At 36.4% G+C, this 20,152-nt stretch overlaps 5 protein-coding genes across 8 annotated transcripts in view; 3 read left to right on the forward strand and 2 right to left on the reverse strand.

Moving 5' to 3' along the window:
- LOC104757780 overlaps window positions 1–1,980 on the forward strand; it is a 3,591-nt gene extending 1,611 nt beyond the window's left edge. The window contains exons 4-8 of the mRNA XM_010480567.1: window positions 58–156; window positions 258–311; window positions 420–488; window positions 753–836; window positions 971–1,980. Coding sequence (XP_010478869.1) covers window positions 58–156; window positions 258–311; window positions 420–488; window positions 753–836; window positions 971–1,786 — 1,122 coding nt within the window. The 3' untranslated portion in view covers window positions 1,787–1,980. The remainder of the gene's footprint in view (window positions 1–57; window positions 157–257; window positions 312–419; window positions 489–752; window positions 837–970) is intronic.
- Window positions 5,781–6,221, reverse strand: LOC109129925. Its single transcript, XM_019238971.1, has one exon. The coding sequence runs from the start codon at window positions 6,219–6,221 to the stop codon at window positions 5,781–5,783; it is 441 nt and encodes a 146-aa protein (XP_019094516.1).
- LOC104757781 (protein SENSITIVE TO PROTON RHIZOTOXICITY 1-like) lies at window positions 10,254–12,501 on the forward strand. Of its 3 annotated transcripts, none has more exons than XM_010480569.2 (2): window positions 10,254–10,407; window positions 10,778–12,501. In XM_010480569.2, the coding sequence occupies exon 2, from the start codon at window positions 10,807–10,809 to the stop codon at window positions 12,355–12,357; it is 1,551 nt and encodes a 516-aa protein (XP_010478871.1). In that variant the 5' UTR covers window positions 10,254–10,407; window positions 10,778–10,806; the 3' UTR covers window positions 12,358–12,501. The 3 variants fall into 3 exon arrangements, with proteins under 3 accessions (XP_010478871.1, XP_010478870.1, XP_019095193.1); XM_010480568.2 differs by having other exon boundaries at window positions 10,255–10,465; XM_019239648.1 differs by lacking the exon at window positions 10,254–10,407 and having other exon boundaries at window positions 11,132–11,248; window positions 11,365–12,501.
- LOC104757782 (5'-3' exonuclease) lies at window positions 12,638–14,381 on the reverse strand. The gene is made up of 5 exons (XM_010480570.2): window positions 13,985–14,381; window positions 13,756–13,899; window positions 13,388–13,622; window positions 12,985–13,207; window positions 12,638–12,882 (listed from the first exon to the last, which is right to left on the reverse strand). The coding sequence occupies exons 1-5, from the start codon at window positions 14,336–14,338 to the stop codon at window positions 12,783–12,785; spliced, it is 1,056 nt and encodes a 351-aa protein (XP_010478872.1). The 5' UTR covers window positions 14,339–14,381; the 3' UTR covers window positions 12,638–12,782.
- On the forward strand, window positions 16,952–19,923 carry LOC104757783 (putative auxin response factor 14). Of its 2 annotated transcripts, none has more exons than XM_010480571.1 (14): window positions 16,952–17,000; window positions 17,072–17,190; window positions 17,272–17,367; window positions 17,472–17,528; window positions 17,621–17,764; window positions 17,846–17,930; window positions 18,008–18,098; window positions 18,177–18,341; window positions 18,447–18,560; window positions 18,641–18,713; window positions 18,805–18,943; window positions 19,036–19,466; window positions 19,561–19,748; window positions 19,836–19,923. In XM_010480571.1, the coding sequence occupies exons 1-14, from the start codon at window positions 16,952–16,954 to the stop codon at window positions 19,921–19,923; spliced, it is 1,839 nt and encodes a 612-aa protein (XP_010478873.1). The 2 variants fall into 2 exon arrangements, with proteins under 2 accessions (XP_010478873.1, XP_019095192.1); XM_019239647.1 differs by having other exon boundaries at window positions 19,078–19,466.

Here is a 20,152-nt window from a genome sequence, read left to right on the forward strand (position 1 = left end):
TAATGATATTTCTGATGAGGTAGGTCTATCTCTTTACATATTTCTAAATCTGTGTAGGTCCAAAGAGATGCTAAGCCACCTGTGTGTAAAATTGTAAAATACACATTGGAGAAGTACAAAAAAGCTAAAGAAGGAAAAGAACGTGCTAAGGCCAAGGTCAGTGATATGGCCTATCCATGCTTTGAATTTCTCCTGCTTGTTTGTACAAAATACTAGTTGTATTTGTTTCCTAAGTTAATTGTTTTACCTTGTTCTAGAGGGCTGAAGCTATTCGACCTGAAGTCAAGGAAATTCGATTTACTCCAAAAATTGTATGGCTCTCTAGAAGCGCCTACCCTATAGATTTCTTCTCCTCCTTATCTGTGTGGTAATGAAAATACTACAATGACATTTTTGTTTCACTTTCTTTTTTTCTTTAGGAGGCGAAGGACCTAAAGTTTAAATCTGATCAAGCGTTGAAGCTGATGGAAAGTGGATATCGTGTGAAGGTAGTAATTTTCTTAGTCACTGGACCCCTCTGTACTGGTTTCTCATGGGCTTTCGTGTTAAACTCCTGAAAAAGGGATTATATTGCGAAAATGTAAATTTATGTTAAACAGTATAGCTGTTCTGACCTCTGTGATGCTGCGGTGTAAACAAAGTCCCTGACATATCGCGTCAATGCTCCCCTTTTTTTTCTTGATTTGAGGTGAATTTAGTAAACATTCTTGGTGAGCAACTTTTTATTTATCTCTCTCTGTTTTGTGTGACAGTGCAATGCAGTGCCGGACAAGGACAAGCATAAGGAGCTTGAACCAGAAAAACTCCTTGAGTTACTATTTCGCTTCACTTGTTATGTAAGTCCCTACTTCTTTATGTTCTGTGACGTCTTCTATTCGCAATTGTTTCGTAGTTTTATCGTCCTTGTTTTGGTTTAATTCTTGAGTTCATGTATATGACATCTATCCTTATCATAATTACATATGTACAGATTGGGGATGCACTTGTGGAATTTGGACCAGAGGCGGATAGAAAAAGCGCAGTTGTGATAGTCAGACACGCCAAGTTTGGCCCACCCAAGAAAGGAGGGGTGAAAAAGATGAAGGATTTGGACATGAAATCTGCAAGAGTGAAAGAGTCACCAAAGACTGATAGCCCGGAGGCCGGAGAGTCCAGTGTTGATGATCAGGGAGATATAGAGAATTCTGAACCTAGGATCAGTGTTGAGAAGCCCCAACCTGTTCATGTCCAGAAGACGTACGCAAAAAGAGAACCAAGTAGTGAGTTTTCAGGAGATGGAGATACAAGCCGGTTTGAACCTCGGGCTCCAAACCAGCATGTAAACCCACAACGTCCTCAGTTCCAGAACCAAGCTCCAAACCAACTACCTACTGGGCGTTTTAATCCTCAGTCTCCAAACCAGCCTCCAAATGCACCAAGGCATCAATTCCCAAACCAGGCTCCAAACCAACAACCTACAGGGCGGTTTGATCCTCAGTTTCAAAACCAGCCTCCAAGTCCACAACGGCCTCGGTTCCCAGACCAAGCTCCAAATCAGCAACCCTCTGGGCCATCTCCAAACCGCCACCCAGACCGGCAAGGTCCTCCACCACGATTTCAAAACCAAGCTCCAAATCAACAACCTGCCGGCCGGTTTGAACCTCAGCCACCAAACCCTCCCCGAGCTCCACCACGCCCACAAACCCGGTTGCCAAATGAAACTCCAAACCAACAACCTACGGCCCCTGGAAGATCTAATGGCCAGACTTCAGGTTATGGGATTTTCAGCACCCCAAAAACGAAGTAGAACAGCATGCTATACACATTGAACCCGTAGAGTTGCAATATTTTTGATATTTTTCTTGGGAGATTTGTTGATGGCTCATTATTTTTACGTGTAACTAATAATAGTCCATGCATACACGTACACTTGTAACCCTCATCAAAAAAAATTCTGGTCACTACCACTCAATAATCCATGAACGAAAATATTAGAAGTAATTTCAATCTAAACTGAAGATGGGTTTAGGCAGTGAATCAATCAAAACTTATTCAATGATTGAAGTCTTTTTTGTTGATTTTGATGTTTGATTTTTGATTGTATTAATAGATATATAACGTCAAATAATACTGTATATAGATAACAGTCTTAAAACAAATTAAAGCACACTCTGTGTAGTGTAACAAACAACGGTTTGGTTTGGATTCTACGGTGTGATGTTTGAGAGACGTCACATGAGTTCAAGGAGAGTCTCAGGTTAATCCGTTCTCGAAGAGGTTTACGTGGACAGAGAGCGTAGCAAGAGGACGCGCGGGCTTGGAGTCATCTAGACGACATCGTGTTCACAGAAAGAGGTACAACAACAAAACTTGTAGGAAATAAACGTACAATTGAGGAGGCAGAGTAGAGAGTGGTGCAGCTTCTAAAGGTTTAACGCTCATTTTGCACTATACCTCTCACTATGTTCATAATCATCGATCATCATTCATCATCCATCATCCATCATGCATCATTATCATCCAATCCATCACTACGGCCACATTTCATCCATCATTATTATCCATCATCACTATGAACCTATGGCCATACTGATCTACGATCCATCACGCATCAGGTTTCTTCTTTCCAAGTAAAGCCAAATCAAATCAAATCAACTCGCTTAGACGCTTACACATGTTAACATGGAATAATGTTTTCAAGAATAAATGACACTTTAATAATTTCAATATTATTATTATTTTCTTCAATTGTGGAATTGCATATGTTTTCCAACGATAGGGATTGTCACTTCAACGAAATTAGAATATTGGGTAAAATGCTTAAATATAGACCACACAACTCGCGAACGTGCTCTGAATAATCACCATGTTACTGTTGTTGTAGTGTTTGCAAAATGACTCTTCGAAACATATAAATAATCATCTATATATAATGCTAGACTTGTGCACTATGCAACATCTTACACATGTTCCACCCATGCTCGATATATTGACGACACGTGAGTTTAACTTTGCAAAGAAATATAAATGTTTGAAATTGAACCGGAGAGTAGTGTTCTTTATAAACTTAAAATTTTAATGTTTTGAAGTATTGTTGTGGACTACATATATAAATAACAATAGCCGGCAAAAAAAAAGAAAGAAAAAAACTTCATTCATATGTAATCAGAATTAAAGTGGCAATTATGGAAAAGTTGATCATGCTTATATTTCAAAACAAGAACAGATGTTGTTAGTTGCCTATAAAATGAAATTTTGATTATTAATTATTGTGATAAAGTAAACAAAGAAATAAGAATTGGAAGTGGTACACTAATTTTTTTTTTTTTTTTGAAATTAAGGTTGTTTAGATTAATATATAAATGGTTGATTCTACTTTTGCCTAAAAAAAAGGAATTGATGTAATCAGGAGTCATAGACACTAGTCACTACAGTTAGAGAGGTTCCCACCACTTTTGTTGGTGCAATCATATTTGCCCACTTTGTCCAAACAATTACTCCTTTTTGTCCTTCTCTTATTTCTCAAAATCCTAATTGGATTTGTACACTCCTACAAATACTACCTCTTTGATTTTCAAATGGATCCATGCTAATTCGTTTTTATTTGGATTCACTTTTAATTTTTTTTTTTTTTTTTACGTTTTAGGTTATTCTTAAAATAAAATTTTCCTAGTTCTCCTATCGATAAAGACACATGAACATAACTAATACTACAAACTACTAAGCTAGACGTTTATGGTCTGAAAATTCTGTGTTTAGCTTTTCTTCTTTTGTTTGTCTATTTGGTAACTCTTTGATTAGAATTCCTTTTTCTTGTAAATAAAAATGAATTAAAAGAGCACTAGTTAACTAACGTATGAAGTTTGGGGTTGTAATCGAGAAATGGGAACGACACCTATATAGGTTTTGAGAAGAAAAATACTTAGGTTCACTTCTAGGGGTGAAACTCTCCATTCACCCCTTCTTCTCTCAATCAATCAAAATCTTCCATCTAATATTTCATTTAAAAAATAAATAAAAATTAAATTAAAAAGCAACCCAAATTAAGGAAACAAATTCTGTATACTTTTAATTAAGGAAAGTTAAATATTTAGCTTGGTTTAGATTTTTAAACTAGAGTAAAATTATATGTCGGTTTGGGTTTACAAATGAAGTGGTTAGGGTTTAGATTTTACAATTAAAACGAAATTATATGTCGGTTTGGGTTTACAAATGAGGTGGTTAGGGTTTAGATTTTACAATTAGAACGAAATTATATGTCGGTTTGGGTTCACAAATGAGATGGTTAGGGTTTAGATTTTACAAGTAGAACGAAATTATATGTCGGTTTGGGTTCACAAATGAGATGGTTAGGGTTTAGATTTCATATATATCGGTTTGGGTTTATTAAAAAGCGGTTTAATTTTTTAATTTTATAATAATGTATACAAATTTTATTTCCTTATTTTATAAGGGGGTGAATGGAGAGGTTTATCCCTAAGGGTGAACCCAAGTATTGTTCTTTTGAAAATGGTGAATGTTGTTGCTATAAATGGTGACAATCTTAACTAGCTCATTAGGAGGATGTGGGAATCTTGTGTTTCCCAATCAACGATTAGCTCATTAATTTTTACTAGTATTTTATTTTCTCAACTCTTTTAAGAGTATTCAATTTTGGCATTCCAGATTTCCAGCGAGTGCATGCACGAGCGGAACCTTCGTGGCAGGTGACACCACTTGGCAGATGTAAATTGAACTTAGAGGTTTCTCAAAATTTAAGTAACTTTATTCTCATATTTATTTAGTTTTGTTTGAAAGTAGCTTTTATTCAAGATATTCAGTCTTAGTTATTTTCGATACCTATCCAGATTTTTCATATAGTAATATAGTATCATAGTTTCTGTTGGAGGAAAACTTAGGGTTTGCTTGCTTTATGTTTGTTATATTAAAGAAAATATGTATGAAGTTTTTTTTTTAATTTCTTTTGTAAACACAATGTATATGAAAATAAGACGTATAATAATATTCTCTCTGTTTTATAAAAATGTCACTTTGACATTTTTTTTATTACGAAAAGAATATCATTTATGTTTTTAATATAGTTTATAAGATTAAATTTCGTTTTTATCTCTATTATTTAATCTTATTAATTACAAATATATTTTTAGTATATTTGTAAAAAGTAAAATATAAATTTAAATAATTTTTTTTATTTTTGTGTATTGTTTTAAAATGATCCCTTTATGAAACAGAAAGAAAAGTAATTTCTATTTATTTACTTCTTTGACGTCATTAGTGATGAAATTAAAACAAGTTAAAAACTTATAGTTCTATATTTTACGTTAATAAATTTTGAAAAAAATAAAAATTCATTTTAAATAAAAATAAATTTGCATAAATATATAACAAAATAGTATTCTTGAGAACCAGAAATATCAAAGATGGAATATTTTGTTTCTCTATGAATCATATTATCAAATATTATTTCTCTTAAAATTAATTGTTATATAGAACTGTGTGAATTATATAGAACTAAGATTAGGTTGTATAACTAGGACTTGTTTCTCAGGATATGCAACTCCACCAATTTAGTTGACAAAATTTTTGTATTTCGAATATAAATTAATTTTGTTAAAATTAAATTTCAAAACAAAATTTAGCAATTTATATTTCTTTTTTTTTTTGCTAAGTGTGTAAATATCATTAAAAAGAAACCAGAGTTTGTTTTTACATGAAAATTGAGATCCCACTAATTTGGTTCCTTGGCAAAAAATAAAATAAAAAACAAGGAAGCAAATTTTGAAACATTTCAAAAGATAGACTCATCTAACCCAAAAATAGAAGAGCTTCTTAAAATTCTTGCGGTGTCTCCTCGCGATAGTTGTATTGATGATCTCCCGATCTATTTCCTTGAAGATAACATATGGTGGAACGGCTTGGAGATTGTGCAGAATGTTGTTTCTCTGTTTCCAGAGTGCATAAATTGTGGCTTGAGCGACGATCTTCCTCAGTGTAGATGGGGAGGAGGCTGTGCTCAATCTGATCCAGCCCAGCAAGCTTTCCCAATTCCTGAAAAGTGGTGGAGGCAGCGAAAGTCTTCGATGGATCATTCTCCAAATTTCCATGCTGTAGCTGCAAGATAAAAGTAAGTGGTCTCTAGTCTCGACATTTGAAGCGCATAAGCAGCAGTCGGTGGAGACCTGCATTCCCCAAGATTGGAGTCTGGAACGAGTGGGTAATCTGTTAAGATGGGCTATCCACATATGGAACGCATTTCGAGGAGTAGCTCCTTTGAACCAGACAAGACTTGCCCACGGCTGAACAGCCTCTCTGTGTCTCAGCGTTTCCCACGTACTAGATGAGGAAAATCCAGAACTACTTGTATTGTTGACATACCACTCATAACAATCTTCAATCTGAGTAGGTAGCGGCAGCTGGATAGTGGTGAGGTATATGTGGAGATCGGTTGCTTGATGAGAGCGAGGAGAGGGTAGAATCCAGGAGTCTCCTCGCGTGGCCTCTGCCACCGAAGCTGATAGAGGAACTCTGAGATTGCTAGGGCCTGCATCACCTAGGAAAATGATCAGAGGTCCAAACGGTGACCAGGAGTCGTTCCATAAACTGGCGGTGCTCCCATTGCCTAAAGACACTCGCATGAAACTCTGAGCAATAGGTCTCAAGCGGAGTAAGCATTTCCAGTTCCAAGAATCCTGAGCCTTTTCTTTTAAAAACCAGAATGTCGAAATAGAACTAGTTAGGCGACCCGGGAAGTGATGAAATCTGTGCCATGAAGCCCAAAGGGAATTCTTTTTGGTGAAAAGATTCCAAACAAGTTTTAGACCTAGGGAAACATTCCAGTCTGTGAAACGCCTAAGTCCGATTCCCCCCTCCTCCTTTGGTAAACATACCTTCCGCCAGGCCACTTTTGCTTTGTGATGGTTTTCAATACCCCCAGACCATAAGAAATGAGAGCATAGAGATTCTATTTCTTTGATGCAACCTCTCGGCAGTCTGAATGTTGAGATCCAGAAGACTACAATACCTGTGATTACTGAGGCTATCAGCTGCAGCCTCCCTACAAAAGATAGTGACTTCACTGCCCAGTGAACGAATTTATTCTTGATTTTCTGCACTAAGGGAGCGTACTCAGCCACCTTTAACTTCCTTGACATGAGTGGAAGCCCCAAGTATCTTATGGGTAGATTAGCCTCAGGAAAACCGAAGTGAGCAATTGCTGTATGCTCCACCTCATCAACACCTGCTAGGAAAAGTTCTGTTTTGTCTCTATTCATAGTTAGTCCAGACCAACCCGCAAAGTCATCCAAAGTTTCATTTATCCCTTGAAGAGATGAGCTTCCACCATCAAAAAATATCATCACATCATCCACAAACATCAAATGAGAGAGTTCCAAGTCTGATGTTTTAGGATGATAGAAGATGTAGCCTGAGGAATACCTTGAGAGAAGCAGCTTTGAGAAGACTTCCATTGCAAGGACAAACAGATAAGGTGAGAGAGGATCTCCTTGTTGAAGACCCCTCTTGCTTTTGAAAAAACCCCCAGAGACACCATTGATAACGATTGAGAAGGTTGGGGTAGTAATACATTCCTCTATCCATTTCACAAAGACCTCTGGAAGGTGAATTCCTCTTAGGGTGGATAGAACAAAATCCCATCTTAAGGAGTCAAAAGCTTTACGCAGGTCTACTTTAAGCATACCACTAGGTTCTATGTTCCTTTTGTTGTAGCCATGGACAATCTCAGTGGCAAGCAACACATTTTCTGACAGGTTTCTCCCTTTGATGAAGGCAGTTTGTGATGGAGAAATGATGTCAGGCAGAATGGTTTTGAGTCGATTTGCTAGAAGCTTTGAGATTACCTTATATAAGGTATTCAGACACGAGATTGGCCGGAACTCTGTAGGTTTGGTTGGGTTTGTAATCTTGGGAATCAAGACAAGTGTCGTTGCATTCCACTGCTTTAAGATCCTGCCAGTTCTGAAAAACTCCTTTACTGCTGATATCACTTCGCCTCCAACAATGGGCCAACATTTTATGAAGAATTCTGCCGGATATCCATCTGGACCGCTTGATTTATTCCTTGGAAGACTAAAGAAAGCCTCTTTAATGTCCTCTGAGGAGAAGTCCTTTGTCAACTGATTCTGCTGCTCCGAGGTGCAACTGAAGTTGAGGAGAGTTGTGATATCCTCTTGAGTTGACAGAGAGGGAGAGATCTCACTTCCCAAGAGGTCGGAGAAGTAGTCGACACAAATGTCTTGGATCCCTTTGAAGGAATTCACCTTCTCCCCAGCTGCATTTTCAAGATAGTGAATATGGTTTGAAGCACGCCTGGAATTTGCCATCTTGTGGAAGTAACTAGAGTTGCAGTCGCCGTGAGTTAACCAGGTAATGCTTGATCTTTGCATGAAAAATCTTTGCTTTGCTTTGACCAGCGTAAGCCATTTCCTCTCGTCATCTAGTAAAGCCTCGGCGTTTTGCGGAGTTGGGGAGGAGAGCATCCGTTCTTGACTTTTGATCACAACTTCATGGGCCTCGGAAACTCTTTTTTCAATACCTGAGTAGTTTGTCCTACTGAAATCTCTGATGATCTTCTTGAGACCTCCCAGTTTCTTTGAGACTCGAAACATATCGGTGCCAACAAAGTTAAAAGAGAACCAACTTTGGGAGATGAGGTGGATGAAACTCTGATCATGTAGGAGGAAATTGAACAGCTTGAAAGATTTCTTTTGACTCTGCCGTGGTAGCGAGAGGTTTATGTGAGCACAAGCATGGTCCGAGAAGTCAGGTTCTCCAAAGATACAAAAGGACAAAGGGAAAGAAAATGCCCACTGATCATTTACCAACGCCCTGTCAAGCTTTTTAGCTATAGGATCCGCTTTTCTCCTATTCCACCAAGTATATGTGCAACCTCTAAAGGTAAGATCATGCAGAACAGCATTGTGGATACACTCCTGGAAAACCTTGGTTGCTCTGTCAATCGAGTACCCGTCTGATTTTGAGTGGTCGGATGGGTTGAGAGTCTGGTTGAAGTCGCCCATAACAGCCCATGGTTTACCTTGCAACGTTTGATTTGTAGATAAGCTGAGGATCTCGCTCCAAAGGTGTAACCGCTGAGCCTCGTCGTTTGAGGCATAGACAAAAGAGACTACAAAGGTGTTATCCGCGGAAGGAAGCTGCACCTCACAAGTAATCATTTGGAGAGATTTTGAAATAACAAGGACCTTGACACTGGGGTGCCAAAGAACCCAAATCTTTCCTAGGTCCGAAAAGGCATAGTTGCCTTCGTACAGCCAGCCAGGCAAAACACTTGTGATGAGCTTATCACACTTATGCTGCTGCACGTGAGTCTCAATGAGACTACCAAAAAGTGGCTTATTACTACAAAGCCATTTTTTAAATCCGGTACGATGGGATAGCTTATTAAAGCCTCGGACATTCCAACAAAAAATATCTACACACATTAATATGGAATACTAGTGGTTGAGGCTAATGCCTCGTTCACGCTTGCGCTGCCGTTGTGACATCACCTTTGTGAACTCAAAATCATCGTAATCCTCATGACAGTCTGATTGATCAGAGCTCCCAAACTCACTCGATGAGACATCAGAAGAGTCTGGGTCCGCCCCGGATACACTATCCGAAATATAGATTTTACCTTGGGCCTCCTTGTGGTTAGTGGTAAGGCCAGAGCCGCTTGTTTCTTCAATTGCTTATAATCTCTCGTTTCTTCAATTTAGTCCTCCTATTGCTTATCAAACAAATTGTTTAGTCATCATACATGACAACATTTAACTCTTAAAAACTCTTTTCCACCAATTTGGATAATCCAATGTTGTTCTAAATTCTTCTTAAATGTCTAGTTGGGAAATAAAAGCAAAAAAAATATATTGCTCAATTTTCAATTATGGAAGTAGCCAAGTCAAATATTGCAAAATGAAGCCGCATGGAATAGACACAAAAGAGAAAGAGAAATATATTAATAAACTGACGGCTGTGATACATCGTTACCATGATTGATGCTATAATAAAACAATTACACACCGTTGGATCTAATTGATGCCGATACATACATATAAACTGAACGGCTGAGATGATCTGTTGACTTTACTTGATCGTCTCATAAATCAACGGCTGTAATGTAATTGTTACGGTGTTTGATGCGATAAAACGAACATAAACCGTCCGATCTGAGAGATATATGAAATGAACGGCTGAGATGAATGTGTTGACTTTTTTACATTGGGTAGATCAGAAAGTGGAGAGCACCCAGGTAGAGAGTGTAACATGAGCCCCGCTCTGGCGCTGCTTCTTCCTCTCTCTCTCTCTCTCTCTCTCTCTCTATCATCATCATCACTTTCTTTATCTAATCTCTCTTCTTTTAAAGCGGCCATTGGAGCTCTCCAAGTTCTATCTTAACCTTTACTTGTTGTGGTGATTTTGATTTTTTTTAATCTCTCTCTCTTTCTCTTTCAAGTGAATTTTGAATTCTGTAAGTTTTCTTTTTCAATTTCTTTGAACCGATTTGGTTGTGAAACTTTGCTTTTATCGTGAGGAAGTGAATTTATTGATTTTAGGGTTTTTAATTTTGTTGTCGGCGAGTTGTGATTTATGTTTTTTTTTTTTTTTTTTTTTTTTNCTAATTGAGGAATTTTGGGTTTTTGGATCTTTAAGAGTTGTGTGATAAAAAGTGTTGATTTTGAGAAATGGGTTGGTTACTTGAATTGTGTATGATGAACTTTGAGCTGGGTTCTGGTAAAGATTTGTACTTTGTTTATTGATTTTGATTCTGTATGGTTTGTAGGTTTTATTGTTTTCTTTATTGAAATCAAAATGGAAACTGAAGACGATTTGTGCAACCAGACCAATTGGGGAAGCTCTTCTTCTAAACTGCGGGAGCCTTGTTCATCGGACCAGGCTTTCTCGGGTTTCACGACGCAGCAGAAGTGGGAAGATGTTTCGATCTTGGATTATGAGATGGGTGGTGTGGAGCCTGCTGCTTTGCAAGTTTTCGACGACATGAAAGCTTCAGGGCAAGCTAACGTTGATTTCCTTCAAGGTGTGAGGGCTCAAGCTTGGGATCCGAGGACGATGCTTAGTAATCTATCTTTCATGGAGGAGAAGATTCACCAGTTGCAGGATCTTGTTCATCTGCTTGTTGGACGAGGTGGTGGGCAGCAGCTTCAACAAGGAGGTCGTCAAGACGAGCTGGCGCAGCAGCAGCTTATAACTACGGATCTTACTTCCATAATCATACAGCTGATTTCAACTGCAGGTAGTCTTCTTCCATCTGTTAAGCATAATATGTCAACACCTCCGGGTCCATACACTGGGCAGCCCGGTTCAGCCATGTTCCCTTATGCAAGGGAGGCTAATAACGTTGCTTCACAGAGCCTAAACAACAACAACAACAACAACAACAACAACAACTCTTCTGGTGCCCAAGAGTTCGATTTGCCTAAGCCGGTCGTTCTTGTTGATGAGAGAGATAGCCATGTTGTGGAGGAACATGAAATGAAAGACGAAGATGATGCCGAGGAAGGGGAGAACCTTCCTCCTGGTTCATACGAGATATTGCAACTTGAGAAAGAGGAGATTCTCGCACCGCATACCCACTTCTGTACGATATGTGGCAAAGGTTTCAAGAGAGACGCGAATCTGAGGATGCATATGAGAGGGCATGGAGATGAGTACAAAACTGCAGCTGCTCTTGCCAAACCGAACAAAGAATCTGTACCCGGGTCTGAGCCGTTGCTGATCAAGAGGTACTCTTGCCCATTCCTGGGTTGCAAACGTAACAAGGAGCACAAAAAGTTCCAGCCTTTGAAAACGATCCTATGCGTGAAGAACCACTATAAACGCACCCACTGCGATAAAAGCTTCACTTGCAGCCGGTGCCATACCAAGAAGTTCTCTGTCATAGCAGACCTGAAAACTCACGAGAAGCATTGCGGGAAAAACAAGTGGCTCTGTTCCTGTGGTACAACATTTTCAAGGAAAGACAAGCTGTTTGGTCACATAGCTCTGTTCCAGGGACACACGCCTGCGATCCCCCTTGAAGAGACAAAGCCTTCAGCCGGTACATCTGCTCAGAGAGAGAGCTCTGAAGGCGGGAACAACAACCAAGGAATGGTTGGCTTCAATCTCGGTTCTGCACCTAATGCCAACCAAGAAACCGCACAGCCTGGAATGACGGATGGGAAGATGAGTTTTGAGGAGTCTTTCTCGCCGATGAACTTTGATACATGTAATTTTGGAGGGTTCCATGAGTTCCCGCGACTGATGTTTGATGATTCAGAGAGTTCATTTCAAATGCTTATTGCAAATGCCTGTGGTTTCTCGCCCAGGAGTGTTGGGGAGTCTGTTTTAGATACTAGTCTCTAAGGCATTACTATATATGTTAAAAGAGTATTATTAAGTTATGTAAGATGTTCTAGTTTTTAGCCTTTTTAGCAGCTCTTTTATGTCTGTAATTTGTTTTCGCCAGAATAATATCAGGAAAGCAAAAAGTGGATTTCCTTTTTAAAATCTGTTGCTAATTAATTAGTTATAAGAAAGTTTAGATTCTTTATTTTTTCTTAGCTATTTTGTTTATCTTCATTGGACCAACTATGTCCATCTCCGGTGATAGCGTCAATCTAGGAAAAGAACTGATCAGCTCTCATGATACAACAAATTGGATGTAAATTCATATCTATGAAAGTATATAACAAAATTTGATATGAGCTACAACGTCGACAGTTAGTTTCAAGGTTACAGAAACTTGCTATCAGCTAAATTGCGATGGTGTGCTTGAGAGCTTCTCAGTATCATCTACGCAAGGTTGAGAAGAAGCTTGACAGTACTTGTGAATCATTGCTTGTATCTCTCTCAACAAGCCATTCCTCTTGAATCTGTACCCTCACATCCCTATCATAAAAGAATGCTTACAGAATTAGCAAGAATAACTTACAAGTAATGAATGCATAATCATCAAAATATGAAGGTGTTTAAAGTGAGAAAAGATAGAACCTTTTCAAGGCAAGAACTTGATAGTTTCTTCTCAAGTAATCTGCGTATTTCGTAAGGGCCTCTTGAGCATATGGTCTCCCCACGGTTCTTACAGCTGCAGCACTGAGTAAACTCTCCAAAGAACCATGTTTTCTCACAAGTTTCATCGCTGTTTTCCTTCCAAACGCTGGGACCACGTGCTGAATCCCCGGAACTCCATCAACTTCATCACCCATTATACATCCTGTCACCAAATTCATAGTCCTGCTTAATAAGAAAACATGCAGAATACTTCTCTGGCAAAAACCAGACATGTATTTATATATCTGGCCAAACACTCAGTTCGAGTTGGTTTTTGACACATAACAACGCAAAATTGCACAGGCATGTATGTCTACAGAGATAACTCGGATTAGGCACTTACGAAAGCTCAAATCGGACTGTGGATCACAATTATACTGATCATGGTAGTGTTTCAAGGTATAAAAGGACCATCTATTGAGATCTGCCAATGGAATGACAATCTGAACATTTTCTGAAATCAACTGCTTAAAGTCTTTGTCCGGTGATGCAATAACCACACGATATCCTTTTTGCACGGCTTGTTCCATCAGCGTAGCCACCACATCGTCTGCTTCATGCCCTTCCATTCTAACAACCTAGCTCACAACAACAAGATCCTTAGTCAGATCATTTTCATCTACTTCTATGGCTAATTCAAATAACTATGATCCTCTCTCCTAATCAACTATATCCAAGTGACAGAAATTGAGCTAGTTTAGTTTTACCCACTGGCACATTGCAATTTCTAAGAACTTCATCGACGAACTGATGTGGCCTCTTGGAGTATTTCCCAGGATTTGGTGATTTCCTATGAGCTTTATATGAAGGCAACAGTTCTCGGCGTTGCTGGTTACCTTCTTCTCCATCAATAACCTAAAAAAAGAACATCTTTCATCAATCGGAGAAGAGAGACATAAAATTGTGGCAGAATCAAAGAAAAGAAGAGATGTTTTTTTACAGCAATGACAGGATCAGTGAGGCTGACTTGAGAGAAGAAGAGTGAAATCCAGTGACCAAAAGCTTGCGAACTGGGTTTGTTTCCTTCGTAGCAAAGTGGACTAACGTCTAAGAAGAAGACCCTTTTCTTTTTCTTCCTACTTTCTTCATTGATGCTACTGAGAAAATCTTTCTGGAGAACTTGCCCATAACCTGTTCGATGAAATGTCTCAGCGGAAGATGACGAGGAAGGAGGAGAAGAAAGAGAAGAAAATGAAGAAGAGACCCATTTGGTTCGTGAAGCTTGTGGCTTGTCGATAGATTTAGTTGTGAAGGAAAGGAGAGAATTTGGTTGAGAAAATCCTACTGTTATCATCGTCTTCAACCTCGGCGTCTGTTCTACAAGACTACTACTACTAATGTATCCATAGTTGTTTATTATTTCCAACATACTTGAATCGAGCCTTCTTCTTATAATGGGCCTTAAGTGGGTAGTTTTGGGATTATGCTTTTCGGTCCAGTAACATATAACAGTTATGTCGTTTGAATTGGAAAATAGCCAAACTATTTTCAAAACACTTTTTCATATATACAATTATTAACCTAAACTAACTAAAATTTCAAATTTTCAACCTAAACTTTATAAAATTTAGCCGTTTTCAACTTTTCCGTAAATGATATTACTTAGCCTTTTAATGGTGCTGAGTAAAACACCAACATTTAGATATTTAAATGTTAAATCAGACCGCGAATAATTCATGTTGTTTGAACTCTACCCATATAATTTTTGCAAGACAAACCAACCAACACTAGAGTGTTTGGCTTATCTAATCTCCAAACGCTAAAATTTACATTTTTCCTATTAAACAAATATTTTGCCCGTGGCAACTAGGATGAGACTCCAACTCCTTGGCAACTTGGAGTTGTGGAAACCACACAAATTTCAAAATTTGGCACTTTAGAATCGGTTTTTCCTTTCTTGCTTCCGTCTTGGATGATCGTTTTCCTCCATTGTTGTTGTTTTTGTCTGTTATTTCTGTAGATTTTTGGTTTTATGCTACTTATATTCCTTGTAACTTCTGTCAAAAATTCAAAAATGTTATAAAATCTTCACATTGATACCAAAAAAAAAGTATGATAAGCATATATCGATCAAATTCTATCTCAATACATGAGCTACCTCTTTCATCATCAACACCAAATATTTTTTCGGCTTCACAATGGAACTCATGTCGGGCGCCTTCAAAACAGGCAATGGGGTTCATTTTTTCCTTTATGTATAAAAAGAAATTTTGTTGAATAGTTTTTCAGATTCAAAAATAAACAAAAAAGAGATATATTTTTTGAACGAAAAAGAGAAAAATCATTAGTTTTATTTTTCTACATTAACACAACGAAAAGATTAAGAAGATAGTCATAGAATATGAAAAAGAATCTAACCACTTGGCAAAAAATTTATTGTTGGTGCAACTTTAAACAATTTATAATGCTTATGATTACGAAAAAACAAAACACGAAAGTAAAAACTACCTAACTAGGCGAGCTAGCGAATACGCTTAATCGATGAGAGTTGTATCCTATATAAAAGATCAACCCAACACTGCCAATGACATTTGCCCATAAGTCCATGACATTGGCTCTTTCCTCAATTGCTGGAGGTCCATGCGGAGGATTGATTCCATATTTATTTTCCTATCAGAACATACAATGAAAACTAAAGTCATGAAATGATGGGAATATGAACAGTAATTATTTTAATTTTGTAAGGATAAATAAAAGCTACCAAAAAAATGAGCATAAAATTTATGTTAAGAAGCGAGATCGCTCTCCACGGCTTTGATTGATGAAACCAATTGTAGCATAATCCAAACCTGTCGTGAGGCCAAACCACTACCGTTGGTTCAAGCACGTCTCCACATGTTTTAGATCCTAGGCGAACTAAATTTGTAGGGGCCTATTGACAATCACTATATACCGTGAGATATAAAGCTCATAGGAACTGATTAGGAAACTAGAGAAGTCTCATTCATGAATCATAATCAAATATGAAAAAAACAATGTTTTGTCTGCAATTATCAATTTTCTTACCATATTGTTTAAGTTTTACAATTATAATGCAGATTTTATTTTTGGTAACCTAATCAAATCAACATCTAAGAATATTAGTAACTTCATTAAATTCATAGTCAATATAATAGGGATGTATCACTTAGTCAAATTAACAATAAATATCACTAAACTACCTTTTTTTGTAGTCAAAATAATGATATATCACTAAATTACCCTTATTCTAGTATATCATTTTTAGTAATGTGATTTAATTTTTATTCAAAATGTTCAAATATAAAGAAATCTTCAATGAACAACTTCAGCATTGTTTTCCTATAAACTTGTCCAATCTAGTTTATAGAATTCATCACAAAATAAAATAAAATCAATAAAGATCCTTTAAGGAAGAAAAGTAGTATTCATTTATTTTAGCTTTCAGAAATATCAAGAATTTCTCTCCATTTCATTAGATATAGGTACTCTGCTAATTCTATAAACGATTAGTTTGTTGTTCTTTGTTGTCTAAAATTTCATAAAATCCAAAGCTATGTTTCTAGCATATAGCTTTGAATAAACAACTTTTGAATGTGAAAAAAGGTTTAAATACTCAAACTCGTTTCTTGATATGAATTTGCTTTTGGTATTGATATGTGTTTTGTTTATCTACATAGAAAATATTTGTCAAGTAAATTTGTTTTGTTGGAAAAATTTAAAATTTAGTCAAAAATTATTATTTTTGGTTCATAAAATTAAAGATATAGTTCCTAAGTAAATTAATTAAATTGAGTTGAAAATAGATTTTCTTTTATCAAAATTTGGTTTGCTTTATGTGTGATTTTGTTTTCTCATGGCAGAGAGGGAAGTGGAGCAAAAAAAAAAAAGTGGTATTGGTACTGTTGAAAGAACATATTTTGGTATATTGATCTTTGCATAAGAACTGATGGAAAGTGGAAACGTTGTGAATGCACAACCTGAATTATCAGGCATAGGTAAAAAAAGAAATTAGTTTGTTTCTTGAATTTTAATTTTAATTAATAATATTTTGGTTTTTGTTTAGTAGTTGATGAAACCAAAAGCTATTTATATGAACAATTATGGAATCTGTGTGCTGGACCTTTGTGTGATCTTCCAAAACTTGGAGATAAAGTTTATTATTTTCCTCAAGGCCACATAGAGTTTGTAAGTCCTCTCCGTTTCTATCTATACTCTCTGTTTTTTTCTCCTTTATTTAGTCTTTCAACATTTTGATGCCTTTTAAAGGTTGAAGCATCTACAAGAGAAGAGTTGAATCAAATCCAACCAAATTTTGATATTCCTTCCAAACTTCAGTGTCATGTTATGGCTATTCATCGTAAGGTATATTATAGTAAATACACATGAGCAACTTTGTCTTATTTTCGTATATTTTAATTTCACTATTAAAAGAAGTTATTTTTAATTGGTTAATGTTTGATTTTTAGGTGGAAAAAAATACTGATCAAGTTTATGCTGAGATCACGTTGATGCCAAATACAACAGTGAGTGAAAAAATGTCAAAGCTTTACTTTTAGTTAATTGTAATGTTCCTCGAGTTATCTCTCACTGATTTTCTAATTTTGTTAATATTTAGCAAGTTATAATCCCTACTCAGAATGAGAGCAATGATAGGCCAAAAATAAACTTTTTTAAGAAAATTTTATCGGCATCAGATACAAGCACCCATGGGGGCTTATCCGTTCCTAAAAGAGATGCAACTGAATGTCTCCCTCCGCTGGTATTTTTGTTTAGTTTCTCTATTAATTAAATTCAAAATTTAAGGTTTCACTTGAAATTTATGTACTAAATAATGACGTAGGATATGAGTCTACCTGTACCGACACAAGAGTTTCTTACTAAGGATCTCCATGGTAATGAATGGAGGTTCAAGCACAGTTTTAGAGGTAAGAAATCCTTTTATTTTCAAAAATATATGAAAATTGTGATTAAGAAATAATAGCAATATTCTTGTTGCATGCAGGGACACCACGTAGACATCTCATAACTACAGGGTGGAGTGCATTCGTAACAACGAAAAAATTAGTTGCTGGTGACGTTTTGGTATTTGTTAGGTAAATAAATTTGTCTTTTTAAAAAAATCTGTTTTGGGTCAAGATAATTGGCTTTAAACTATTCACTTGTGGTTTCAGGGGAGAAAATGGAGAGTTACGAGTTGGTATCAGACGAGCAGGACATCAACAAGGAAACACACCTTCATCACTAGTATCAACAGAAAGTATGAGACATGGAGTAATTGTTTCTGCAGTTCATGCTTTTCATAGCAAATGTATGTTCTCTATAGTTTACAAGCCAAGGTAATTTAAAGAACCACTTGAACTAACATTTATGAATCTATTAAAAATTATGATATTAGCTTCTTTAACATTAATGTTTATATTTTGGTTTTTGATATGTATCAGGTCAAGTCAATTTATTGTCAATCACGACAATTTTTTAGATGCTATGAACAAGAAGTTCAATGTCGGTTCACGTTTTACAATGCAGTTTGAGGGTGAGGATTTCTCTGAAAGAAGGTAATACCATATGATAACTTGTTTTCTTTTTCTTTTCTTATCTATTCTCTATCATAACACATTTTCATTTATTAACTAAGATATTTTGGGACAATTATTGGAGTTAATAATTTCTCCCCTCATTGGAAGGATTCTGAATGGCGAAGTTTACAAGTTAATTTTCTTTCACACTTTATAACATTACTTTGAATTACGTTTTTGAGTGCAATAAATAAAATATCACTAATTAACTCTAATTTTGCAGGTACGATGGGATGAATTTGTATCCTTTCCAAGACCAAACAGAGTTTCCCCATGGGAAATCAAACATTTAACGCCTTCTTCAAATGTTATCCAATCATCTTTGCTGAAGAACAAGCGTTCTCGACATGTTAACGAAATCGGTAAAAGAAACATAGACATTCTTATAATCTTCTATTTAATGAATAAAATATTTCTTTTGAATACTTTCTCACTATACATATTACATACATAGGTTCATCATCATCACATTGCTTACCTCCTATATTGATCGAAGGCCAGGATATAGGACAGCCAAGCATGACCTCTCCCATGAGTATTCCTCAACTCAGTAATCGTGATGCAGTTGAAGATGCTAAGAAGCCTTCTAATGGGATAATGAGCTATTCTGTCCCATCAATGCCTGACAGATATTACAATAATGATCAAATGATTACACCAATAAAAGAAAATATAACTATCAATGCAGGTTGTAGTTGTAGATTGTTTGGAGTTACTCTGACCACTCCTTCAGAGATCAAATATCCTGTGGAACCAAATGAATCATACCAAATATCGGATACTTCAAAACTCTCTCAAGAGAAAAAGCTTGGTTTAACCCAAACATCAACATCACCTACAGAGATTCGAAGCAAGCAGTTTAGTTCTATTAGAAGTTGCACTAAGGTAAGCATAAGATCACCATATTCTTACTCTTTATAAATGAACATGTTCATTATATTCTCAACTCAAACAATTTTGATATGGTGTTATTGAATAGGTTCAAATGCAAGGTGTAACTATAGGAAGAGCTCTGGATCTTAGTGTTTTAAATGGATATGATCAGCTAATACATGAACTAGATAAGCTATTTGATCTCAAAGGAAAGTTGCAAACCCGCAACCAATGGGAAATAGTTTTCACTGACGACGAAGGAGATATGATGGTTGTTGGAGATGATCCATGGCCGTAAGTCTTCTTTATCTTTTCTGTTTATAAAATATTTGTTAAAATTTTAAAAAATAATATTACATTTTTGGTATTGTGTGCATATAGTGAATTCTGCAACATGGTGAAGAAGATATTCATATTGTCAAAAGAGGAGGTCAACAATTTGAAGTCTGGAACCAACATTTCAAGCTAAATCAATAATTTAAAGATCTTCTAACATATACCACCATAAATAAAAAGAACTATCCATGACTATGTTTTGTGGTGCAATAGAGGTAAAAATAGTTGGAGAGGATTTTTTCTTTTCTTTTTAAGTTGTATTTTTTCTTTCTATTTCTATGATGTCTTCTTCTGTTTTTTTTTTGTTATTGTCAACAACGTTAATTGTTGTTGTATGATTCTGTATTATGACATCTCTATTG

This window comes from Camelina sativa, chromosome 17 (assembly GCF_000633955.1).
Source record: "Camelina sativa cultivar DH55 chromosome 17, Cs, whole genome shotgun sequence".
Classification (NCBI taxonomy): Eukaryota; Viridiplantae; Streptophyta; class Magnoliopsida; order Brassicales; family Brassicaceae; genus Camelina; species Camelina sativa.